The 27,895-nt window shown below is 38.9% G+C and overlaps 1 protein-coding gene across 20 annotated transcripts in view; it reads left to right on the top strand.

The window, feature by feature from the left end:
• The window catches only part of JAKMIP1 (janus kinase and microtubule interacting protein 1), a 368,387-nt gene that overhangs the window by 116,177 nt on the left and 224,315 nt on the right, over positions 1-27,895 (top strand). For 18 of the 20 annotated variants that reach the window (XM_043544675.1, XM_043544679.1, XM_043544668.1 and 15 more), the window contains 2 exons: positions 8,065-8,281; positions 13,106-13,384. In XM_043544675.1, the coding sequence (XP_043400610.1) occupies positions 13,256-13,384 (129 nt within the window). In that variant the 5' untranslated portion in view covers positions 8,065-8,281; positions 13,106-13,255. Of the gene's footprint in view, positions 1-2,133; positions 2,278-8,064; positions 8,338-13,105; positions 13,385-27,895 lie in introns of those variants that run through there. The other 2 variants (XM_043544676.1, XM_043544670.1) reach the window with 2 other exon arrangements.

The following is a 27,895-nucleotide window of genomic DNA, read 5'->3' as shown; positions in this document are numbered from 1 at the left end:
ATCCACTAGGCTGGTTACTCTGTCATAGAAGGAAATTAGACAGGTTGGCATGATTTGTTCCTGACAAATTGATATTGGTTATTACTTACCACCTTGTTATCCTACAGATTTGAGCAAATCTGTGAACTTGTTTATTTGAGAATTTATTCCAGTATCTTTCCAGGTGTCCAAGTTAGGCTGACTGGTCTATGAATTCCCCGGGTCCTCCTTTTTCCCCTTTGTGAAGTTAGGTATTATAATTGACCTTCTCTAGTTCTCTGCATTGGTGAACTCATACTTTTCAGAATGTACCATTTTATAATTTTATACTGTAATTTGGTGATTCTGAATCTAAGAACAATTGGACTAGAACTCTTACTAGAAACTTAAGGTTACCACTAAAATCCATTTTCCTGGACTTTCAATAAGGTTTTCCTTTGTTGTTACGATTTGTTTTTTCTTACTGTTCTGAGGAAGAGAGACAATAAGTCTACTAACAAGTACAGTATTTCCATTTATAACTCTTATAATCCATCAATTCCTTTTCTGTTAGTGGGCATTCATGATAACCCGGTATTCCGAAGTATTTTGATTTTTCTAACCTCACCAAACCTGCTTGGGCTAACAGTGGAATTTGAACCCAGGATCTTCAGAGCTAAAACCAAAGACCCTACTGCTAGAGCTAAGGAACTATGTGCATTAGATAAAAACAGTAGCAGACTCATAAATCTCTTATGTGGATCACTCAGGTAGGACAGAGACCACAAATGCTTAGTTTTGGTAACAGAAAAATACTTTATTTTTGCAGCTCTAATATTATTGTTGGATCCTGACTACTGACACTAAATTTTCTTTTGGAAAATTTGTCTACAGTTCAGATGTTCTTACCTTCAAGCATATAAAAAACCCACCGTTTACTAATTACTGTATGCATCCAAAACTCCATAAACTTGGAATGATGTGCAGCATAATAAATGGATGTGTTGTTATGGGGGTAACTTTTAAGCATTTTGCTTGTATTGTCCTCCTTTGCTGATTATCATTCTGCTTGCTTCAGTTCTGATTCCGGTTTGTTACTTCTAGTTTCTTCTTCATTTCTGTTCCTACACTATTTAAACAAGGTTCAGTTTTACACTGAGAAGAAGTGTAACTACAATAATTAGCTTACTGTGTTTGTAGTACCTTAAAAGTATAATTAAACGAAGTCTGCATGATTGGGAATATTTTGATGGTATATAAATATTGGCTTTCACTGCATTGGATTTTCCATTTGATTTGAGGTACACTGTGATTAGTGGCTGCAAATTTATACAAAAGAGCTCAAGATGAAGGCTTTAAATCACTTAACACTGGGCAGTCCCAGTTAATTACTGAACTATGTAAATTAATGTTAGCTAATAGAGACACTAATATTTTTGTCTTCATTTTTAAATTTTTTATTAGTATTGCTGCAAAGCATAGATTTATAAAGATAAGTAGATTATAAAATCTAGTACATAAGAGTTATTTGTCTTCATGAATTAAACTTCAGAGAATACAGCAAGGAGTTTTTATATTATTTCAAATAATCAGATACAAGAGTCAATACTTTTGATCAACTTAATATAACACAATATCGAGCAGGTAGAGAAGGAAATATAGAGGAAGAGGGTGAATTCGCTAACAGGATATCTTTTCGGTTTACATGTCTTTCTTTTAACCCCCCACCCTCCCCAAAATTGCTAAAGAACACCAGAAACATATGGAATTAAAATAATCTAAAATAAAAAACCACAAAACTATTGATCAAAACAAGCTATTAAGCTGAGAATTTTTGTGATTACCTCCAGCTATTATTTTCTCAGGAGATGTTCTGTTTAGCTTTATGAAAAATAATCAGAAATGGAAGAAAATGGTACATGTTGTTTTATGTAAAAGGAATGCGGTGTGTGAGACTAATTACTATGCATTCAGATTCTATATTACACCAAATGCAGTGTATTGAGCTATTTTCCAAATAGCACTTAGAACTCTACAAGTCAGTTATACTTGAAAGGAGGCTTGATATTGTAAGTGTAATGGATGTATCCATTTTTCCTACACAGAAAAGCAATGTCTTTTTTATGCATCTTACTGTTATCTGGGAATCAATTGAGTATGAAGTAATGTATGATTTAACAGCTTTGGAAGATGAAGGCTTTTTTCCCAGCTGTTGTGTGTGTTACATGTCAGTGATAAAGGGAATACTGCATTTCTTCATATATCGAAGCTGCTGGCGCAATTCATTTCACAGTCATCTTTAAAGCACACAACCCAAAGGTACTCAGTGTGGAACCTGAAATGCATTATTTAAAAAATAAACCTAACCTAAAGGAAGATGTATTTTTTAAAATATGCATCCCAAACCAAACAAAACCACTCTCAATTCCCCCACTTTACTCCGAATATTGCAAATCCCCAAACCAAGACACTTGTTTCCAAAATAATATTCTTGGTACTTTTTCATCTATAGGTCTTGTTTTCCTAACCCCCCTTAGGCATTTTTGAATCTCTCCCCATAATTACTTACTTGCATGTACCTACTGTATTGTGAGGAGGAAGCCCACTTTACAAAAGAGGATAGGTGATATGATCCCTGTTTTATAGATGGGAAACTGAGACACAGAGCTGTGAAACAACTTGTCCAAAATCACGTAACAGGTCAATGTTAGAACTACGAATATATCCCAGCTCTCCTGACTTTCCATGCATTGCATTATGCACTTAATGTTGCTAACTGATCAAAATGTAATCATGTATAATATTCTTTATAGAACCCGAGTATTCTAAAAACAAGAGAATGAATAATTAAGATGTCAGAAATCATACAGTGCTCACAAATTAAACAGTCTTTCCAAGGATAAAGAAATTGCTGTTTCACCACAACATATCATAATAACCTTATTACTAGCCTGTGGATTATTGGTTTTTTATGTATTTTTTTCTCGATATTTTGATTGTGTTTTTAAAGTAGTGTGCTAAATGGGAAATAAAATATATCAGTGATTCTGGAATCGTTCAAGTACTTGTAATTGCTGCTTTCGAGGACAACATTGTATATGTAGGAGGAAAATAAATATGTAATTTATTTTTGGTAGAATTACTTACATATGTGGACTTGCATTACATAATTTTATGTTTTGTTTTCCAACAATTTATGCGGTGGTTACTTTTTATCAATAAATTCAAAATATAGTATTTATTTTGGGTAATAATATACAGAAGCTTTTTCCCCACATCTTAGTTTCTGTGTGATTTTTTTTCTCTTCATTTTATCCAAGGTGGCTTCCTCCTAACAATACAGTAGGTACATGCAAGTAAGTAATTATGGGGAGAGATTCAAAAATGCCTATGGGGGGTTAGGAAAACAAGACCCACTGAAAGTCATCTAAATCCCTCCTATGTCCCTGAGTTGCTTTTGAAACTTTCCCCCTTAGTTTGCTTTGGGAGAGCTTTAGATATAAGGCATCTCATGTTCTTTATTCAAAATTATGTGGGAGCCATACAATCTCTTTGTCTACTGTACAATGGAATATTTTAATTTTGCTACATATTTAATTAATGGAATAATTATTACTATAAGAAAACATCTATTTATTTCAGACGGGGTTTGTGTGCAGAATGACAGTAAGTTTAGGATTCTGAATAGATGTTACTCTTCCTACAATGTAAGAACTGTTTTCTGATTTTATTGGAATCAAGACCAAAACTCCCACCCACTTCAATTGTACCAGCATATGACCCCAAGTAAAATTTGAATGCAGTTTCATAGTGTGTGTGTGTGTGTGTGTGTTCTGAATGGATGAGGAGAGAGGATGCAGGGATAGACCAAAAAAAAAATACTCCCGCAAAAGCCAAAAATGAGTTAGTCTGTGGTAGAACTCTTCGGGAAATTTTCAGCAAAACAGGGTCTTGAACTTGGGTCTCCCACATGCCATATGAGTGAACCCACCCTCAGGCTATTTGTGTGGGTGTGATTGATTTATTGATTGTGATTTTTCATCCAAAAATATTGAAAGGTCTATTTTGGGATGATGCAGAATGGGAAAATTTTCATGGAAGAAGACGACCATTTCTCACCCAGCTCTACTCTGAGGTTTGAAACTCAGTTGGTTTACAGGAAACTGTCAGTAGCACATGTACATCCAATAATATAGAACTACGTGTTAGACACCATACAGGCACTGCAAGGATGGTCCCATATAAGTACCTAGATGTATAGTACTGTGTCCCAGGTGCTTTCGGTTGTCTTCAGGAGAGAGCACTTCCTCTACATCCCTCAGGCAGCTTCTGAGATATATTAAAAGATGAGTCTCCCTCTGTTTCCTACGTACTTTACAGAATGCACCACTGCATGCTTTGTAAAGTGCACATAAGATTCACAAGGATTGAGACAAGGACTTCAGGCCCTGTGCATCTTGTCAAATGCATAACCATGTGTGGGAGGTCACTGCACTTTATAAGGGACTAAAACAAAGGCTTCCACATGGACAAGCAGCTTAATTCCCCAGTCCCCATCACTTGGTGTCTTCACAGGGGGCTGTGGCTGGCTGGAAGCTTTTAGAGGACAGTGGATTGTCAGGTTGTGGAGGGATGTAGGGAACAGTGTTATGGGGAGAGATGGTTTGCATAAGAAGAAATGCAAGTTGTCCTAGCAGGCACCTTCCACAATTGCAAAACTATTGAGTGTCACGGAATAAGAGCACTCCTATTGTGTGGCTCCTTAACACGCCTACAGCTACAGAAACGCCTGTCAGCTGGTGAAGCTTGTGAGAGAGGTCGCTGTGGCCTCCTAGGAGGTGGGGTCAGGGAGCCATTAACTTTGGAACTCTTCTGTGGACATTAGCAGTGTACTTTCTCCTGTACAGGCCCAACAGAGCAAGAGGAGAGGGAAGTCCTCTTTCTGCACACCTTGGGAGGACCAAGCAAGAACAGTTTCAGTCCAGTGGTTTTCAGAAAGATAGGAGAGGCTGTAAACAGGGGTTAGAATGGGAACTTCTATACAATCATAATTTCAATGGTGGCTGTACTGCTATGATATTGAACAGAACCTTCACAACAAGAAGGTACAACCAAAACAAAACTAGGTCCTAGCCTTGTTTCAAAAATGGAATCTGAAATACTCATTGATCAAGTACTGCAGGATATATTCATAAACAGAATTGTGAACACAATATTGGAGAAGGATGATAAGTTTGTATGTCTTTTCCATTTCTGTGCACTCATAATATGGTGCTGCTTAGTAACTCATATTAGTATGAAATCAAATTCCCATGAACGTAAAGTATGTGATAAATGTGAGTTTCCTGGGTGGTTTTCTTCACTCAGTGGTAGTCCACTTGATGTTGTGATTGATGTCCGGGATTGCAATCTCTCATTCTTAAATATTGTAAATGTATAAGAATTTGCATGCTGTAAATAAAAAGGTCTACATGTTCTCCAGTTTAGTATGTAAAAATTGTTGCAAGGAACAAAATCTCTACTCTTGGAAAATTTCCAGGATCCTATTGCAGTTCACTCATGCTTATGTGCTCAGAAGTTGCAGGCAGCTTGACTCTGATTAAATGTTATTAATAGTACCTGAGACAAGGTGGGCGAGGTAACGTCTTTTATTGGACACACTTCTGTTGGTGGAAGGGCTTTTGAGCTTCATTAACCTCTTCCTCCGGTCTAGGGAAGGTAATCAGAGTGTCTTCAATAATACCTGTTCGGTAAGTGGCACCTTTCTAGAGTTCTTCTTCTCATCCTCTAATGTCTAAGGCTGCAATTCAGCAAAGTGCTTAGGCATATGCTTAAGTTCACCCCTGTTCAGCAAAGCACTCAAGCTTTGAACTGTTTAAAATTAAGTATGTGCTTATGTTACTTCATTCCACAGAACCTACTGCTCTCTGCAGTTAAAACCACAGTTTGGATTTGTGTGCTAGAAAATGTAAGACATTTAATTAAAGCCATGTAATTATTATCTGTGTTAATAGCCTTGACTAGTATAGGCCAATTTATGTTCATAAAGTATTAGAAACGGAATTAAGAAATTTTCCATCTCTTCTTATGAATACTTTATAAATCCTTGCCAAGCTAGTTACTTGCAAGGAGAAATATCCAAGTGTGCTTTTCCTGAAAATTCCTAATAAGAGTATGTGCTGAAAATGCTTCTATAAACTGAGTGTCTGAGAGTAGGAAACCATGGATATCTGGTCTATAAAATTGGTTTTAATATGCTTAAACATCAATCCTAAACTGCTAAAATATGTAGTGCAGCCTCCCCAAGGCAAGTGCCTTTTATTTAAGACCATCATGTTCGTCTTACTAGATCTATACAAATTGCATTTTCCTTTAACAAAAAATCCAAATTTTGAAAGTCTATTATAAATTTTACCAGGTACAAAAAAAATTTAAAAATAAACAAAACATATACACACACATACAAAATGGGAGGTGACTGCCGAGGAAGGATTACTGCAGAAAGGAATCTGGGGGTCATAGTGGATCACAAGCTAAATATGAGTCAACAGTGTAATGCTGTTGCAAAAAAAAGCAAACATCATTCTGGGATGTATTAGCAGGAGCATTGTAAGCAAGACACAAGAAGTAATTCTTCCGCTCTACTCCGCGCTGATTAGGCCTCAACTGGAGTATTGCGTCCAGTTCTGGGAGCCACATTTCAGGAAAGATGTGGACAGATTGGACAAAGTCCAGAGAAGAGCAACAAAAATGATTAAAGGTCTAGAAAACATGACCTATGAGGGAAGATTGAAAAAATTGGGTTTGTTTAGTCTGGAGAAGAGAAGACTGAGAGGGGACATAACTGTTTTCAAGTACATAAAAGGTGGTTACAAGGAGGCGGGAGAAAAATTGTTCTCCTTAACCTCTGAGGATAGGGCAAGAAGCAATGGGCTCAAATTGCAGCAAGGGCGGTTAAGGCTGGACATTAGGAAAAACTTCCTAACTGTCAGAGTGGTTAAGCACTGGAATAAATTGCGAGGTTGTGGAATCTCCATCATTGTCCAACCTGCTCTTAAAAATCCCCAAACACGTGTCAGGGATGGTCTAGATAATACGTAGTCCTGCCTTGAGTGCAGGGGACTGGACTAGATGACCTTTCAAGATCCCTTTCAGTTCTATGATTCTATGATGAAACAATAACAGAAACAAGCTTACTGATCTAATTTAAAAAAATCCCTTTAGCATCTTGATGGATAGAAGGTAACTTTCATTATGGGTCCTTGACTTTCCCTTCTTAGGATTCACTAAATCATAGGAAAGAGTCTATTGCTGCATGTAGACTGCTGTATTATTAATCTTTGGCTTAAAGGCAGAAGACGAAATCATTCTGTGAAGGAAAAATCTTGGTAAAAGAGACATTTTTTTAAATGGAATCAGTGTTCTCTGCCTGGCAGTTTAGTCACTAACCAAACAGAACAGCAATTGGTTTTGTCTGATGTCTAGGAAGATTCTTTTTAACTGACATTATTTCTTGCCCACATGTTTTCTGCCTCTCTCTATTTATTCTAATATTTCAGTCATGATGACTAATTAACAATTTTACCTGCTAGAAATCAAGTTGAATCTGAGTAGTATTGATTAATTTTGAAATCAAGGCTGAAATTCTGAATTTTGCATGGAAATTTCTAGTAAAATATAAAATATTTTGCATATAAAATAACATGCCAGCCACACTATTTCCTATTCTGAAAGCATATGACTCATGTACCCTAAAGACTTCTCTCCAGTAAATTCCATATGTTTAGCAGAGAATTGCTTTACATATGTCTGGATTTTTTAGAAATGAGTGTTTTTTTACAGAAGACACAGAAGCATGACTTCTGTTGTAACTTTTAAGCAAACATTAGTCCTCGGACTTTAGACTTTTTCACAGTCCCATGGAGAAAAATTGTTTTTTTTGTATCTTGCATGTTATATAGTATTTATAAAGGTACAACACATTTATAAAGCTACAGCACAGCATTTATCAGGGACTTGTTAGCATGTGGCTGAAATGTTTCATGAAAGTTTAACATCTGTAGATTGGTAGACATATTATACAGCAATTTCTCATTTTGTTTTTAGGAAGAAAAGTCTAGAACCATCTATTAATCATTTCAGTGATGGTTCTGAAGAAGAGAATGGCTTCTGATGGTGACAGAGTGCATCCTTTGTATCCATAAAAAGATAAGTCAGAAGAAGAGAAATTGGAACTATTGATTGATATTTGTTCAGCTGATGGGGTTTCCTGACACCACTGAAGAAGTCTAATGGATTTTCCATTGCTAACATCACTGGAATGGTATGAAAATGGGACACAATCTTTCCTAGCAGAGTTGTTGTAAAATAATCAGTTAGGTAAGATTTGCTGACCACATAAAACGTTTCCCATCTCCTCCCCCACAACCAAAAACTTAACAGTCACCAGTTGAATCTTAACCCATTTTGTAAGATTTTTAATTTTATTTTACATTATTCTTACATGCTTGTTTTAATTTAAAGGGTGATGGTTTCTACCCTGCAGAGGGAATTAATAAGCTGATAATCCACAAACTACTGCTGCAAGGAGAACTTGTCAATATGGGGGGCGGGGAAGAAGGGAGCAGTGTTTCAAATTCACTTTTTTTCCCTCCATCATTTTCTTCCATTTTTGCCATATGATATAATTTGTATTCAAGTACTGCCAAAGCAGTGATACATTCAAAGTACACACACACATAACTCTGACCAAAGACAATGGCAGTTTCCTGTCTTAACGGACTGCAGGATTACACACTGGGTGCTTTTGTGACGCTATATGTCAGGTTGCACCTTGTAAATTTATTAAATGAGTTGTTCAAGCTTCTGAATAGAGAGATTCAAATTTTGCCAGACTCTGGAATATTCTTTCCTTTTTCCAGTGTCATTTTGTTCACAATCTTACTGCATTGCCTCATCCCCTTGATCAAGAGCACTGACAGCTGTGGGATATTCAGCCTGTTTAGGACTAGACCATGGCTGGTCCTAATGCAGCTGCACTGGAGGAATATGGGGAGTAATATACACTCTCTCATTGCATGGCCTACCTGCATCTGGGTGCCGGGTATAGGGTGGGGGTTGAGAACAGGCTATATATGCCCATTGCTCCTCCCTGTGAGGATGTGAGCAGAGAGGGGCATGGGGAGGGGCAGGAAGTAGGAGGTGCCTGGACTTCTCATCTCGCCAGTGTTGCTAACTATTGTGATTTTGTCATGTGTCACAATATTTGATGATTTGCTTCAAGCTCCAGCTCCTGAAGTCAGGTGATTAGATGATGATCTCCGCTTTCATTTTAATCAAGTTAGTATCTAGCTCTTGTGATTACAGAGAAAAGCTTGGAAATGGGACCCAAGTGTATGATAAAGGCTCAAAAATCAGGAGGCAAAGTGAGAGAACCCAAATGGCATTATTATTTTTAAAATCGTATTAACCCAATCTCATTAGTTTGGGAGGGGGGAAGGGCATGACTTGGGCAGTACTGCTTCCCTCAAAACACACTGACTGATGGAGGTAGTAGAGTGTGAGTGGGGCATAAGTATCTGCACCAGGTATAAAGCTAGTGAGAATTACACTCTTATTCCCCCTGGGAGCAAGAGGGGATCCTCTCCAAGTCACAGCTCCTTCCTCTGCCTGCTCCTGAGGTGGCACCATTGTGTACCGCTCCCTGCTCAGGGTATTGAGCAAAGGTTTAATTTAGCAATTAATGATCCTGGTTACAAACCATCTGATAAGCAACTGAGAGGATAGTGCTGGGTTTGCTTGATTTCTGAATCTTTAAACTGGTTTTAAAAATACAGTGGTGAGTGTTACCCTGAGTAGGAGTGATGAAAATGTGTTACATTTATGCAGTTAACCCCAAACTTTCCAATGTAGGTGCCGAAAGTTAGATACCCAAATTCACCTGGAATAAGTACCTGATTTGTCAGAGGTTTTGAGTAATGGCAGCTGGCGTTAGCTTGAACTCACTGGAGGTGAATTTTGAAGTCAATGGGAGCAGTACGTGCTCAGCAGCTCTGTAAATCAGGCTACCTGCTTCATGCTTAAATGTGGGTTGAAGTGCCTATCTGTAGGCACCCATATTAAAAAGTTTGGTCTTAATGTGGTATAATATCTCCACATCTTATCTTCATGTGGCACATCCTCCACATGAGGATATCGTAAATCAACTGAAATGGAATGGCTCTGGCTCAGTCAGAGCTCAGGGATACTGTACAGTTAATGACTCAAAAGTACGTGGTAACTTCCATTATAATATCAACATCACTTCACGTTGACTTATTTCTGTCCTCCATATTTCCTGTATGCCCATGTCAAATAAGGCTACCTTGGGGTGTTTGTCTTTTGTGATAGAAGAACAAATTCCATTTCTAAATTTACATACTAAAATATCTGTAGCTCAAGTGTTCTTACTCTTCCATGTTAAGGTATTTTACGAAAGATCAGATGAGAGATGTAAAATAATTCTAGCAATCCAAACACTTGAGGGTGATTTTGATTTCCTTACTTGGAATTCAATGTGAATTTAGCCTATCATATGTAAATACAATAGGAATTTTGCTTGGGTATGGGTTTCAGGAATAGCTCCTTGGAGAGTATCTGAGAATCTCAGTCTACCTTCAAGTTTAGAAGGAATTCATACTTTTGAAAGCTTTTGTCATGACATAGAGTACTTCTAATTACAACCTCACTTTGGTTTATTTTAACCTCTTCATTAAAGACCGTCCCAGAGGTATGTAACTTTTTAAACTGAATTTGAATCCAAATTTCCCACAAAAGTAGGGAGTAGTGGAGGCAATGTTTTGATTATGGGTCATCTCTAATCTAGAAGATAATGGAATATATCATATGCAGTAGCTAGCTGTTCTCTTTTAATAATAATAATAATAATTAATAATCATAATAAAGGCAGAAAAAGCCTTAAGAGCCACCTATTCCATGAAGGGTTCTTGTTACATGGAGTTTGGTTTGTTTGCCTTGAATTTGCATTTACCTCTAGAATCACTGCACTACACATATGTAATTGCTTTTTGAATTTCTTCTGGCCTTCAGTGTTCCCTTGTGCCATATTCCCAGTCCCTTCAGGGTTACTTCTCAGTTTCTCTCTCTTTCCTTATGGCAGGAGACCTCTGCTCTTCTCCTGGAGCTGGGTAATTCAGGCAGTTGTTACCTCTCTCCTTTGGCCAGGAGTGCCCAGTTCTCCTGCATCTGGGTTGTAATTTTAGTCCAGTGCAGGACCTTAGCCAGCTTCTCCCTCAGCTTCCCATGTAGTTCTCAGGCTCAGAGGGTTTGGTAGCTGCCTTCTGCTGGTATCTGACCTTTTTATGAGGGACTAGGCAGGATATATGCTAGTCCCCATCCCTGATTGTTTGGGTAAGCTGGGAGCCTTGCCATGCTCTCTCTGCAAGGCTTCTCAGATCCTTAAAGATACAGTGAAAAGCATCATTCATTCCCAAGACGGCTTCCTCTCTCTCCATATCCCCATTCCATCCTTATATTGAACTTCTTATATCCATAAATGGCCATGCCACATATTGCAGGGGGGACTGACAACTAGGCACTACTACCTTTAAGGGGCAGACTACCCTATCACAATGAGATTTTATGGTTGGAAAGAAGTAGGGGTAGGACTACAAAACAAAACATTTTTTTTTAATTCTAGCCAATTAAAAAGGAGCCTCTGGTCTATTTATACTGGATCCTAATGGGAAACTGAGGCAAATACTCACTAGTAGTGTTGTCTAATTCAGTAATTAGAACAAGGGCCTGGGAATCAGGATTCTAGGTTTCTGTTCCTTGTTTGGTACTGATCTGAGCAGAGAGGTGTTACTTTGGGCAAGTCATTTGACTCCTATAAATCTGTTTACCTATGTGTTAATTGAGTATGTTACTTGCATATTTTTGTTGTTGTTACATTATAAGTTAATGTTTGTGAACACTTTGTCTGTAGTGTCTTTAATTTAAGGATCTCAAACACCAAGTGCTAAAGACTGTATTTGTCTTCGGTAATAATACAACCCCTGAATTAGCAAAAACATATTAGGTACCAAAGCAATATTTGTGTGCCCAATTGCAAATACCTTAAGAATGCCAAAATTGTGGCATATAATTTGGTGATGAAGATTAAATGGATATTTAAAAAATTGAAGTCAATTTGCCAACTAATTCGCTGCCAAGAGTAAGTGCTGCTGTTCCTGCATTCTGTGAATAACTTGGTGTTCCATAGGTGATCAGGAAGAAAATCAGATTTAGTTTCTGTAACTAATCAGTATGCAAACTAATCTACAATTTCCTACTTATTTGGAATTAGAGTTCTTTGTATGGTATTGATACACTCCTTGAATATTATATAAATCTGATTTAAATAAACAAACACTTTACCTGGACACATGCTTGGGAATATAATTGGAGTTAAAGGAGCTTAGTATTTTTGGATTTGATTTTCAGGTGGCATGCAATTTTCCATAGCATATGCAACCTTATAATATATTACTATTATAATTACAGAATTGTTTCTGTAAATAATAACTAATGGTGACTTATTTCCTGACTCCCTTAAGGCAAGAGGTTGTAATGGAACTTTAAGTTAATATTGTACAATTTCCTGTTCTATTTACAACATGAATTAAATGTAATGACGCCTCTTGAAGTCAGTGGCAAACTCCCACTGGCTTCAGATGACACAAGATCAGGCCCAGTGTCAGTTGTGAATGGTCAGTCTCTCTCAGGATCAGGTCCTAAATAAGAAGTGATTCGTGTTTTTGTTAATATCTGCTCTTTAACATGACAAGAAGGAAATCAATTTCTGGGAAACAGGGTTGGAGTATGTGCATATTTAGATAACGAGGTGTTGTGTGGGGGAAAAGTTACATATGTGCAACTTTTACTTTTCTGGTCTTTGTTTTCTACCTCTATAAAAGCACCGTATACTGTATCTTACTGGGTATGCTAGAGAAAACTACTACAAATTTTTAATGCTTTTTATGTAATTGCTTGAAGTAACACAGATTTATTTTATAATCCATTCTATGACTTTTGTTTGTTGATGTCTCATTTTGTCAAACCGTGCTGCAGTCTAATAGGTCTGTTTCTTCTTCTCCGTTTCTTTCAGGATATGAGAGAAATCAGCCATGATGGAAAAGTATTACATGCAGGACTGTGTTGAGGACTACTTGAATTGTTAATGTCTAACACAGAGGGTTGCTTGGCTATTGGTTCAGTGTGGCGGGAGGGATTTTTACTATAAACTTTAAAAATAACTATGTCCAAGAAAAGCCGTGCCAAGGGAGAGAGATCCGACATGGAGATAGAAGCAGTTCAGGCTGCTAATGAGGAACTACGGATTAAACTGACCAACATCCAGATAGAATTCCAGCAAGAAAAAAGCAAGGTATGTGTCTGCATGCTCTAAGAATGCTTCAGAGTGGTATGTTAGGCTATGAACCAGCAGACAATTTGACACCAATGTCTCTCAAAAATAATGTACTTTCAAAATTAGTTGATATTGGCTTGGATCTCCACACTGTTCTATGGACTGTACACTGGCTGAGGGACCATGGCCAGAATGAAATGAATAAAGAGTGAAGTATTAAACCATGAGATGTGTAGTGAAATGTAATTGTTCTAGGTCCAGTCTTATTTAAAATCTTCATTAATAACCTGCAAGAGGGAGTAAATGTCTGTCTGTTAAATATGCAGTGTTGCTAAATCGAGAGGTATTAACAAAATGTGACTAAAGGAAATAAAATGAATGATCAGGAGGTTTGTATCAGAGCTTAGTTTTTCAAACTGTGAAAGGAATGGAAGGGAAAGTTGAACTCCTAAGTCACATTCAAAGCATTCCACTTAAATGCATATGCAGAATGCAGACTGACTGTGGAAATCATTGACGCAGTCCTGATTTGATCCCATTAGGTTGCATGTGTTATTGGCTATTTGCATTTGGAACAGCGGTCTAAATGTTGCTCTTCACACTGTAATTGCTCCAGATATGTGAATAATCAGTGGCAAACCCAAGAGATTTTGTTCATTCATCAATTATATATATTTAAACAGCTGTTAGCATATATAATTTTATTTCCTTGCAGCATCTCAGAGGTGGATGGACCAGTAGGCTTATTATTAATTTATTTAGTACCTTCAGTGCACTTGACTCCCTACAAAACACAAAGAATTTTATAGACTGCCAGATCCACTCTAATATTTTTTCTGCAGTTAAAGATAGTCTCAGAAGTGTTATATGTAACCCATAGCATGAATAAATATGGGTGAGATAATGATGTAAAGAATAAATTCTGATCTCTACACTAAATTTTTCACATAGCTGAGTAAAAGATTTCACATACATCCCTTTGCATGTGGATTCAGAGACCTGTAGTCAGAGCAAACATTTTATCACTACCCACTAACACTTCCAGGTGGCTCATCTTGTCTTTTTCCATCATTATTTTTAAGGTAGATTTTGAAGCAGAAGCAAAAAATTCTTTCTGTCTGCCATTTACAAGATATAAAAATGGTCTCGACTAACACTTTTTTTCTGCTTGGTCTTTCATCTGAAGACTGTTCGTTACTGAACAGGAGAATCTTCATAGGATCTTTGGAGTTGTGATTCTGCATTAGGCTATCAGCTGATCTCCAGCTCTACTTCCTCTTCTGTGCCCTCTATAACTTTCTGAGAGGGTAATGATGCTGGATCTTAGGCTTTGTCTACACTACACAGCGTTTAGCTACACCGCCATGTCGCTAAAAGTCGGGCAGTGTAAATGCTGTTTGTTGGCACTTTTGCTGACAAAATACTTCCACCCCCTACGAGCTGGATTCGCGTTGTCGACAGGAGAGCACTCCTGCCGACAACGAGCCATTTACACTACCATTTGCTGCGGCAAAACTTTTGTCTTTCGAGGGGAGCAGCTTTTTTAAGCACCTGTGAATGACAAAAGTTTTGTCATTCCATTGGCAGCGTAGACAAAGCCTTACACAGTGTTATTATTTTATATAGTTAATTTAAATAAAATGTTGCAGACGAAAACTCAGATTTTTTTTTTCTTTCGAACAAGATCTTGCTCCGTTGCCATAATAAATTCAGTATGGAGCTGGTAGAAAATCAGAATTTCTGTCCCCTGGGAAATTGACATTTGTTTTTCATCACAAATTGGGACAAAATGTTAAAATATTTTGCGGAACAGAAAGTTATGAAAAACCTACTTACAGATAGAAATTTTTACTTTTCCTTCTTGCACATTCCTCCTTAGAGTTTACTTTTAAACTGTGGCGTTTGAGCTGCAGCCTGATCCCTTCTTAATGCTGCTTGTGGATTAGTCAGCAGAATTGGTGTGCGAACAGTGCAGCCAATGTTATTGCTGTTCCCCTGTGCCTCCCCTTCCCCCACAGATAAAATGAGTAAACTGTAGTGCTGGGGGTGGTACAAAGCTTTCTGTGCTTCTTAGTACAACAGGCCAGGAAGCTTGCCAGCCATTCAGGCCTGTAAACCCAGGGAGAGACTGACAATTGTGCTGTAGCGCCGCTATCCTTTTATAGTATCTCAGTGCTGCTGTGTTTTAAAAGACAATTCTCAGTTTAAATTTCACCATTCTATCAAATTTGAAAAAAAAAAATTTATTTCTCAGCTATTTTGCTTCATTTTCATTCTTAAAGTAGCTCATATGTATAGGCAACGCCAGTGGCCTGATAGTGTGACTGCTGCATTATTCTACCATTAGAAACCATCTGCTTTGGAAGTTACCTTAAACTTATATTCTCCCAGCTGGAGGGTTGCCATCCATGGTTGCCATGGTGGAAACTCTGTGTTTATTAAAGGAATCAGGGATATGTGAATGAAAGAAGCCAGGCTGCATTGCCCTAAAATCCAGCACTTCTTTAATGCAGCCAGAACAATTGCACAGCAATACCTGTATCCCCTACAGTGCGGGTGACGCCATCCACACTTCATGTCCCATACTCTCCCTCAAACCACACACCCCTGCCATCCAAGTAGTGAGGGAGGGGATGCTACCTAATCAGTGTGTCTAATGGAGGAGTAAAAGGGTAGATGTGAGTAAGTGGTAAATGGGTAACAGTAAATCTGAAAGGATTAGGCCGCACTAGTTGTTTGTTATAGTCAGAGTATAGGGATAGGGCCTGAGACAGAAGATTAAATCCTGGTTCTATAAAAGTTAATGGGGCTAGGATTTCACCTAGAGAGAAGTGAGTTTGATTGAGGGAATGACCTCGTGTGCTGTCACTGAGTTCTCTGTACTATCAGATCATGAAGCTCCTGCGCAATGATAGAGAAGAGCTAAGAGACATAAGGAAGGTGAGCTAGTAGCAGAGACAGTCCAACAGGTGGCTACGGATGCCTCAGACACCACAGTGAGACACCACAATGGATGCCTCAGACAGCACAGAGGTCTGTGGCCACAGTGGTGGCAATGTTTAGAGCATTGTAGCTCCTGGCTACAGCTGAGGACTTGCCCTTTGAGAGAACAGAGCTATTTAACAAGTGAAGAAAATTCTCCGTACTCTTGAAAGACTCAAAGGCCACTTTGTGGTGCCTGGAGATTTACATTCCAGCCCTGTTTTGCAAGCCATGCTGTATGCAAACCTACTTGAGGCCACAGACGCATCCAACCGCCACAGACGCATCCAACCACCACAGGCCACTGGAGTACCATGCCAAGAAAAACTCAAAATACAACAAAGGGCCCTAGTTCTCCTCCTCCTCCTCAGCAGCACGCCCCACTCTTATGACACATCAGCAAATTTATGGAGCCACATCAGATCCAGTCAAGTGAGCACCTCTTTTGGAAGCTGCCTTGCCCTATTCCATCAGGTGTGATCTGCCTTGATGTCAGACAGATCGGTGTCAGAAATCATTGCCCATGACTACCACATCCCTTTCTAGGGCCCGGCGTCATTGTTTCATCTAGGAGCCACAGAGGAGGTTCCACCAGAGTTCAGGGGATGGAGCTCCTACTCCAGATATCTCCTCATTCAAAAGCAGAAAGGGGGTCTTTGTCCTATTCTAGTCCTGGGAGACTCAACAGATCGATATGCCTGGAGCCCATGTTTTTTGCAAATGTTAAATAACAAAATAAAATGAAAAAACTGACCACACAGTTGCTCCTAGGGCTCCTATCCTGTGGGGCTGGACTCAGCTCCCCACTGAACATGTTCTAATCTAGTCCAAGGGCTCACAGTTCCACTTTCTCAAGTTTGGCCTGGCTGCAGCACCGTCATGACAGGGAGGCAAGGGGGTGCCTTGCCCAAACCTGAGCAGTGCTGCAACCCTGTGCACCAGATTGCAGGGTGTCTGCCGTAGCCTGGTGGGACAGCAGCTGCTGCTGCAAGGTAAGTGCAGGGCGGGCTCACTCTGTAACCCACAGCCTGAGTGAGGAGCTGGACCCAATATTGTGGGATAAGAGCCACAGGAGCTGCCACTGCAGCCCACATGGGGGCAGGACCTGACATTTATCCTCTCATTTGCTGAGGCAGTTTTGGCTGTCCAAACCTTTTGCAGATGTCTACACAGTCTCCCATACCCCACCAGCCTGCCAGGACATAATATCTCAGAACCAAGGTCAGATGCTCAGTCATTACACCCAATGGCTTGGATGTTGGCTGGTTGAGCAATGGTGGCAGAGACTGCTCCCTACAAGTTCAGGAAGCTGCATTTCTCTCTATGCCTTTCTTTTCTCTTCCCTTTTGTGTTTGTCTAGTTTTGTCTTCTGGGAAGCAGCAGCAACAGCTTCAGCCCATCTTAACTGTCCTTTTGAGGAGAAGAGAAGTTAGTTATTTCCATCTTAGATATCATCTAAAAGACTGTCAAAAAGGATGCTTTTCTAAAAACTCTCTGTGGCTAAAGAGAAAGGGATGTTGTTAAAGTGAAAGCCTTATTTAATAGCATGTCTTTCAGATGCTTTGCTTTGCTTTGTTTAACTACTTTTCTGTATCTCTGTTCAGATGTTACAAAGGATTTTTAATGGTGTGTTTGCCATGGTGCTAAGCGGGATGAGGCCTCTGAATACCAAACTCTGAACCTTGTATAAAACTGTTTATTATGTTGGACAGTGGCTGAGTTATATTAACATCCTTGGCCCATGTATCCACCTAAATTAATGCAACAGTGTTAGCACTGTTTAGGTATGCATGGGTCATTGCAATTCTAATTTTGGTCTTAAATTTTACAAGCTTTGAGATCTTGAAATAGCACCTGAGATTCAGCCTAAATGAGATATTTCACCCCAGTGGACTCGGTGTATTAGTTTTATGATTTCTAAATTAATTGGCTCCATAAAATCTCCTCATTTCTTGAAATTTCTTTTGGGTGTGGAAGATTGGTACCGCCAAGATGGAATCTATGGCCAGTACAATGCTATGACTGAAAAGTGAGTTTTTAAAACTTAACTTTTTTGATGTATGAAACTTAAGAAAACAACATGGTGTTGTTATAGGAGCAACAATGCTTTTAAATTTTCCTTTATAATGAAGAAAAATATGGAAAAATGTATGTAACGTAAAGAAGAATTTAAAACACTGCTGTTGATAAAAAGCAAGAAAGAGATTACTTGGAAGAACTGAACATATATAAATCAGTAGTTCTGTCTGCTATATATGCCAGGTACAAAGGGATTTATCTAGTTAACTTTCTGAACCATAAGCAATTTGTAGAGAAATGAAGAGGTACCAGAGAATTGAAGGGGGAAAATATAGTAACCGTCTTCAGATAAGGAAGAAAAGATTATTTTGGTAAATACCGTCTGTGCTTGTATTAGATAGTAATAAAAATGTATGCTTCAGGGCATAAGTTAACCATTAACTGCATGAAGTTAGAAAGAAGCTTTCTCCTTGGGCAAGTTATTCCATGATTGTCTGTTGGGTTTTCTTGAAGTATCTGAACCTGACCAAAAACAACAAGGAGTCTGGTGGCACCTTAAAGACTAACAGATTTATTTGGGCATAAGCTTTTGCGGGTAAAACATCACTTCTTCAGATGCATCTCCTTGTTGTTTTTGTGGATACAGACTAACACGGTTACCCCTTGATACTTGAACCTGACCAGTGGTTAGAGGCAGGATATATTGAAAAAGATGGATATTCTGATTTGGTAGTTATGTTTGTGTCTTGTAAACCTACATTCTCAATCCCTAGTAAAATAATGGGGAGGGGGGAAAACAAGAGAGTACTTGTAAGCATCTGAAGGGTAACAAAACATTGAAAATAAGGAGCAGAAAATTATAAAGAATAAATAAGGCCAGCCTCATTTTGATTATAATGTAAAATTAGTAAATGAAGGGAATACAGTAGATTCCATCAGATTTCTGGAACAGTAACACATGATTCAGTTGGGTGTGGGAGAAGGGTTATGATCTAAGGATGGACAGACTTCTTTATTGTTAGGAAGAGCATGTAATGAAGCACATTAATTAAACTCACAGATGGTACGAAGTTGGTATGGATAGAGATACAACACAATGGGACCGAAAAGCATTACAAATATTGCCAGGGATAACAATATAAAATTCAAGTCAGTACCTCTGGGGGAAGATATTAACACTCCCACACATTTGGAGGGAGGGAGATAATGAGAAGGTCATAATACCAAAAGAGACCTGGAGGTGTTGGAGAACAGGAAATTAGATGATATTGCAGTGCAGTATGAAACAATTTCTAATAATTTTCTAGCCCAAACGTGAGCTAGGTTCCTCACAATAAATACACTGCCCCATGTGAGATTGTGTACTGGTTCTTAAAATCTGTAGTAAGAAGCCCAACTGCAAGGGTTTAGTAAGAGATTAGGAAGAAGCTTCACAGTGAAGCAGAGAAAGACAGGCAGGTAGCTTCGGGAATAAGAGGTCCTATTTTCCTTAATTAATAGAAGTCCCTTGTTCAGTTTTGAGCATAACGCAACTTGTTCCGTGATTCTTTGACATTGTCACATGACTCTCAAGATTTTACAATCTAAGGAGAACCAGGAAGGAGAGTGATAAAGAATGGGAGAGAATAGGGAGAGCAGGAAAGGGAAGTTCTGGGTTGGCATGTGTACATCTCGTTGGGGGTGTGGAGGTGCTAAGAGAGTACTTGTGAGCAGTGAAGTTGGGCCTGATGAGGAAAGGAATACAGAGGAGGGTCGATGTGGTGGGAAAAGGATGCTGATAAAGGTCATATAGATAAAAGTGGGTGGCAGGGTGAGGCAAGGCTGACAGGTAAAATGACTGGTGGCAACAAGAGAGTTGAAATTGGAGGTATCTGATGGTGGGATGGAAAGTGCGGATTCTGACATCAGGAGGACTGAGGTGGTGGCAGTGTAGCAGTAAACCTTTGCACTGTCTGTTGCTTCTGCCACTTTTAGCCTCGGGTTTGGAATAGAGGCATGTAGAAGGAGGTGCCTGGTACAGACTACAGGTTGGGAGGCCACTGAAGTTTGTGTCTGATCTAGTGGAGAGGCCATGGGAGGCTGGGCAGGCAGTCTCCATTAGAACATTTTCTGTAGGATTTGTGTATAAAAAAAATTAAATTCTATAGGATGGTTAATGTTTTATTTCTGATATTCTGTGTGAGATCATATACCACCCTCATTATTACTATAGTATCTGAGTGCCTTCCAGGAGAAGGGACTAACTTCTGTCATGTGTGGTCTCTTATCCTCTTCCCAGGGAGAGACGTGTGCAGTGGAGTGTTTTGTTCTGGAATTTTTAAAATATGTAATATAATACATATATATGTATGAGTGGGGCTATATAATTATGTTAAAGAAGGCAAGGTCGAAGAAATGTGCCTTACACTGGGAGTGGAAGGTGGTGAAATTTGTGATGATCCTTAGTTTCTGAGGGAGTTCACTCCAAAGTCTTGGGCCAGCACCCCAAAAAGCTGTCTCCTGTATAGACAAGATTTAGCCTTACTATAACAAGTTCCATTTTTCCAGAGGAGCAAAGTTGTCAGCCATGGTCTTCATCTTGGCCATTGAGCTCCTTGAAGAGAAGGACTGAGATCTTGAGCTTGGTTCAGTATCCTATGGGAAGCCTGTGTCAGGAGCGGAGATAGGTTTGATATATTTGTGGTACCCAGTGTTGCTATGGAGATGTGCTTCAGTGTTCTCTACCAGCTGGTCCCTAGGGCCTGAGTGCTACATGCCCAACAATACTGCATTGCTGTTATGCAGCCAAGAGATGACAAAGGTGTGAATAACTGAGGCCAGGCCATTTTTTGCCAGGATGGGATGAGGTCTTCTAGACAACCAGAGATGGTAGAAAGTGTTGTTGGCAGATAATGGTATGTGAGCACTCAACATTGGCAAGGAATCCAGAAGCACTACTAAACTATGGACTGAACTGACCAATTGTGAGTGTGTGAGACTCAATTAAAGGAGACTTCAATTAAAGGAGACTGCTCCAAGTCTGTACACCCTTCAGAATGCTTCCCTTTGTTCTATGTCTTGCTTGGGTTGCAGGAATATAACATTTAAAAAAATTAAATCCCATAGGATGGTTCAAAACCTTACAGAAAGGTTATCATTTTCTATTAAATGTAGAGGATTTTTAGAGTGATTTTTATAGAAACTCTTACATTTCTATAGAAGCCTATTGGTTTAAGTCCTACTAAATTCCATAGAGGGTTTGCTGGTTCAGTGGCTCCTGATGTCCCTTCTGGTCTCTCTCTAGCTCAGTACATTTTAGCACTGGAACATCATAATCCAGTTCTAGATGATGGACAAGAACATAAGAAAGGCCATACTGGGTCAGACCAAAGGTCCATCCAGCCCAGTATCCTGTCTACTGACAGTGGTCAATGCCAGGTGCCCCAGAGGGAGTGAACCTAATAGGTAATGATCCAGTGATCTCTCTCCTGCCATCCATCTCCACCCTCTGACAAACAGAGGCTAGGGACACCATTCCTTACCCACCCTGGCTAATGGTAACTCATGTTTTTATATACCTCTATGATATCCCCCTTAGTCTCCTCTTTTTCAAGCTGAAAAGTCCTAGCCTCTTTAATCTCTCCTCATATGGGACCCGTTCCATACCCCTAATCATTTTAGTTGCCCTTCTCTGAACCTTTTCTAATGCCAGTATATCTTTTTTGAGATGAGGGGACCACATCTGTACGCAGTATTCAAGATCTGGACGTACCATGGATTTATATAAGGGCAATAAGATATTCTCCGTCTTATTCTCTATCCCTTTTTTAATGATTCCTAACATCCAGTTTGCTTTTTTGAGTGCTGCTGCACACTGCATGGACATCTTCAGAGAACTATCCACGATGACTCCAAGATCTCTTTCCTGATTAGTTGTAGCTAAATTAGCCCCCATCATACTGTATGTATAGTTGGGGTTATTTTTTCCAATGTGCATTACTTTACATTTATCCACATTAAATTTCATTTGCCATTTTGTTGCCCAATCACTTAGTTTTGTGAGATCTCTTTGAAGTTCTTCACAGTCGGCTTTGTTTTTAACTGTCTTGAGCAGTTTAGTATCATCTGCAAACTTTGCCACCTCACTGTTTACCCCTTTCTCCAGATCATTTATGAATAAGTTGAATAGGATTGGTCCTAGGACTGACCCTTGGGGAACACCACTAGTTACCCCTCTCCATTCTGAAAATATACCATTTATTCCTACCCTTTGTTCCCTGTCTTTTAACCAGTTCTCAATCCATGAAAGGATCTTCTCTCTTATCCCATGACAACTTAATTTATTTAAAAGCCTTTGGTGAGGGACCTTGTCAAAGGCTTTCTGGAAATCTAAGTACACTGTGTTCACTGGATCCCCCTTGTCCACATGTTTGTTGACCCCCTCAAAGAACTCTAATAGATTAGTAAGACATGATCTCCCTTTACAGAAACCATGTTGACTTTTGCCCAACAATTTATGTTCTTCTATGTATCTGACCATTTTATTCTTTACTATTGTTTCAACTAATTTGACCGGTACGGACGTTAGACTTACCGGTCTGTAATTGCCAGGATCACCTCTAGAGCCCTTCTTAAATATTGGTGTTATATTAGCTATCTTCCAGTTATTGGGTACAGTAGCTGATTTAAAGGACAGGTTACAAACCATAGTTAATAGTTCCGCAATTTCACATTTGAGTTCTTTCAGAACTCTTGGGTGAATGCCATCTGGTCCCAGTGACTTGTTACTGTTAAGTTTCTCAATTAACTCCAAAACCTCATCTAGTGACACTTCAATCTGTGACAATTCCTCAGATAATTGATCACATCTCTTGGTAATCTGTCCCCATGGTTAATCACTCTCATTTTCAAAATTTGCATCCTATTTCCAATTTGAACTTCCTCACTCAGCTTTTCTTGCTTCCAGCTATAATGCCATAGCAGTATGGTACTCCATTTTAAAGTGTGTCCTGGAATTCTTGACAATGTAGGCTATAAGTCATCCAGTATCGCAAGGCTGAGCTGAGTAATTTCCCATATAGAGACAGAAAGGGGAGAGCTTTTAGCTTCCCTAGGGGTATCTCTTTCTACTTTGCTCCCTTATGTGGTAGGGTTTTTGAGTGTCCTTCACTCTGGCTTGGGTTACTTGGCACTTGGTCTTCATCCTTGTGCCACATACCACCATGATAGAGATGCTACAATCACTCCAAAGCAACATCCTTGATGAATCTCTGCTTTCTCATTCTCCATGGATTGCAGACATGGGAGGCCATTCTGCAGACAGTGTGTGATTGATTCTTTTCCAAGAGCAATTCCTTTCAGCATAAAGCCAACTCCTTTGGAAAAGATCAAACAAAACAGCTTCTTTGATTGGACTGGAACAGCTACAGTTTCAGTGTGATCAATGTGGGTGTAAAACAGCATTTCATCAAAGCCTTTCTTGGTGGCCTAGCGACAGCTTATTAGAGTTCAGATCCTCACCTTAATGCCTCAACCCTCAAGCTGGCTTTGGCAAGGTAGCTGCTATGTAGGCACTGAAAACAATGTCTGCTAGCCAGCAACCGAGAAGAAGTGATGGACCCCAAATGAAGCATTATTGCAATACTGGACCTTTTGAAAGTGGTTACTGGGGAAGGACAAAGGTGAGAAAAAGGGGCAATTTTCTATTAAATGTATAGGCATTTTAGAGTGATTTTTATAGAAACTCTTACATTTCTGTAGAAGCCCATTGGTTTAAGTCCTGTTAAATTCCATAGGGAGGGCAAGCTTGCAAACCTACAATATATTGAATTCCAAAAGAACTGCATTGCAATTTGGCTTTGAATGTCCAGTAGCACACAGTTAATTTCAGAATGTTTTCACATTTTATACAGTAGGAAATGAGTGGGCTCAGCACCTTGCTGGATAGAGCCCTATGAAACTATGCATAACAGTAAAATTTTTAAGGAGATAACAATAGTACATGTCACATTAATAGAACAGAAGGACTGTTATTCATTGTGGATATCTTTAGTTAGAAACACTACAATCCGATCCTGTCAGGTGCTAAGCGTCCTGTGCGTGATCATGAATCTGGAATCATTGGGAGTTGATGATTCACAACAGCTTACAGGAGATGCTCAGCAATTTGCAAGGTCAGGCCCAAGATGCAGTGTTTAGCTAGGGCGCAATCCTACTCCCATTAAACTCACTGAAAATTTTGTTATTGATTTTAGAGGAAGCAGGATTGAGTTTTTACTGATTTGATTTTGGGGGTCAGAGGAGACAGGTGTTGAAAAAAGAGAGACGATAATTCATCCCTGTTCTGGTGGTGTTATTGTGACCCTTGTAATGTTATTAATTATAAATCAGCAACAGAGTAAAAAATTACTCATTTCAGAGCATTTCACATACTTTAATGTATTAAGCTTTTCAGGATAGCTTATTTTCAATAAATGTTCCTTTATTTCAGAGAACCCATGATTTAGTCATTAGTGGGCTATTTGATATTTCCTGTCCTGTTACATACAGTTAGAGGTTAATTAATAAAGTTTATGTAAGAAATCATGTTAAGGCTCTGGGCTCATGTTAAAAGATAGAGAATATGTAAAATATATTCTAAGTTTTGGCTTTAAAGTTTAGGGCATGTGTACACTACAGCCCTAAGTCGACCTACGTTAAGTCGACTTGCAGCCTCAGCCGTGATTACTGCAGTGGCTGATATCCATCATACCCTCCTTCTGTCGATGGTGCTCGTCCTCACCAGGAGCGCTTCCACCGACTGACGAGGGGCAGTGTGGGGAGCTGGGAGCCAGGCTTTCAGTTCTGTGCTCTCAGCTGGGAGCAGGGGGCAGCCATCTGGGCTTCTCAGCTTTCTGAGCAGGGAGCCTCTGGGCAGCAGCCCAGCTGGGAGTGGGGAGCCAAGGCAGTCAGGTTCTAGGATTGCGCTGTGAAATTGACAGGACGTGAAATTGACAAGACAGTCAACAGCCAATGTAAGTAGCACAGTGTCTAGACAGACGCTGCATTGCCCTAACTACACCGACATAAGCGCTGCGCCTCTCATGGAGGTGGAGTTAGTGTGTCAGTGTAGTGTGGCAGTTAGATTCATGTCAGTGTAGTATGGCACTTACAAGGCTGTAGTGTGTACATTGACATAATTAGGTCAACATAAGCTGCCTGAAGTTGACCTAACTGTATAGTGTAGACCACGATAATATTGATAATTTTTAAGCATTTTTCTATTTTTATCAACTTAAGTTTTCACAATTCCACAAAAGTATGGGTTTTAAGCATTTTTTTATTTTTACCAATTTAAAATTTCAGTTTCAGAAAATTATACTTATTTAACGACAGCAGATGTTGAGATTCAAAAAATTGAGACTTTATAACCATTAAAACACAAATTGTCAACATCACATATCAAAATATACAAAATAAAGATCCTTAAATCAAACTCTATTAGTTCTGAAGCAGCATTTTTCTTAATTTGCTTATCTGTAAAGTTTAGTTGTTATTGATGGAAATATTTTCATGTGTGTAGAGTGAAATCGACATTTACTAACCTTTATCAATAAAAATCTAATCCTTTCAGATCTACTCATGCTATAAACTTTTCCATATGAAAAAAATGTTGGAAGCTTATTGATCAATCTGCCTGTAGCTGGATCAATATAAAAATAACCTGGAGCATAGAGATAAGCTTTGTCCCTCATCTGCAGGGAAGACAGACATGTTTCTGAGATCCCAGCACAAGTTACCAAATTGCAGTCCATCTGTATCTGAAAATACGACTAGTCACATTAAAACGGGTGAAATTACAATATTACATGATAAATAGTTTTATTCATTATTTTTTTGAAGCTGGTGAATATTTAAAAGTATCGGTTTCTTTAGTATAATTTTGCTAGCATTGCTTCTAAAGTAGTTATGGAAAGGTACAAGCTTTTCTTCATAGTGTGTGATTTTAGTTCTGCTGTGTAGTCTGTCGTATAACCTCATGTTCGTTAATCGGGTTTGGAAATGCATTGTGTGAACCACAGCCTCTAAACTGTTGTCGACTTTAATGATGATTGTGTCAACTGTGGTCAGTATAAAGCCGGTATGTTTATCACTCTATTCAAGCCCTGGTTTTAGTATTCCTTCAAAAGTCTGTGTTCGTTTATGGTGTATTAAACTGTGGTGTATTAAAACCGTGTTAAAATTACACACTATCACCTTGAATTCTCAGAGGTTTTCTCAGTCCTGCTTCCAGGCTAGGGGGCTCTGAGGGAAGTGTGTGATCTAGGTATTTCAGCAGTCAGTCTGCAAAGATCCAGTTTAGAGCAAGATGGGGTGAGTTTTGCCTCTCTGCCTTAGTGAGTAGTCTGTTCTCTCTCTCTCTGGTTCTTATGTGTTAAAGTTCTGGATTTTAAGAACTAAAGTAATGTTATGTTGCAACCTTTCTGAAAATTTTAAGTTTTTATTTAACTTCTCTGTGTGTAGGCCTTGAACATGACACAAATATTAATTGAATTCTAAGTTGGTAGTCCAAAAAGTTGTCCTAAAGTGATAGTTTATCCAGGATGGCTGTTGCTGTCATTGTGAGAGCTCTGCTATTGTTTGAGTGATTCACATTTAGAGCCTGAGCCAGTGCCTGCTGTAGTCAATGGAAAGACTGCTGTTTACTTCAGTGAGCATTGGATCAGGCCGTTCGTGTGCTGGCAGAAAATAAGTGAAGCTGGTGTACACATTTTGTGTAATGAAGCATACAGAGGAGATTTTAGTTGTTGGGGAAAGCTATTGCACTTGATTTAAAAATGACCTTAAATGGACAATAATGCCCTTGGTTCCTGGCCATCCTAATGGACAGTAGCTCACTTAAATGTCTGACAATATATTGTATAGGGTAATTATGGCAAGAATGAAGTGTTCTTTAAATGTAAGTTAAAACGAGAGAAAAATATAGACATAGTTCAAGTCACAGTGAGGATTTTAATTATTTTTATAGAGGATAAAACAATATATATAACTTATGTGCCTGATCAAGTAGGCTGCTATGATAACTATGAAAACTTCTTTTAAATTAACAGACCCCAACGGTTATATTGATTTATTTTGTCTGTCTCATGTGCAAATGGCTTGTAAAGGGAAACAAAACTGGAATCACATATTCTTCAAGTGTGTAGTCTGTGGGTTAAAGAAAATGTTTCTTTCAGACATTGTCCAAACCTAAACATATACAGATTAACATAAAAATGTATAAGACAGGGAAGGAAGAATGACCTTTAGCATTCTTTTGCCAAAAATCTAGTTATTGCTTTGGCATCATTATTGTATCTACATGCATAGGCTAAAGATTTAACTTACAAAGGCCAGTAGAGTAGATGTTCAAATCAGTGATGTCCAGGGTGAAAAATACCTTTTTTTTATTAGCTGCTGATGTCTTGACAAATTTGTCAGCTTCAGGTTATAGTACATGGGTCCATGCATATATGGTACTGTCTCTTGAATTAAAAAAAAACAATTTCCCCATGAGACTTAGGCCACTAA

The sequence above is a fragment of the Chelonia mydas genome, chromosome 4 (assembly GCF_015237465.2).
Source record: "Chelonia mydas isolate rCheMyd1 chromosome 4, rCheMyd1.pri.v2, whole genome shotgun sequence".
In the NCBI taxonomy this organism is placed as follows: domain Eukaryota; kingdom Metazoa; phylum Chordata; order Testudines; family Cheloniidae; genus Chelonia; species Chelonia mydas.
This window is presented reverse-complemented; position numbering and strand designations above follow the sequence as displayed.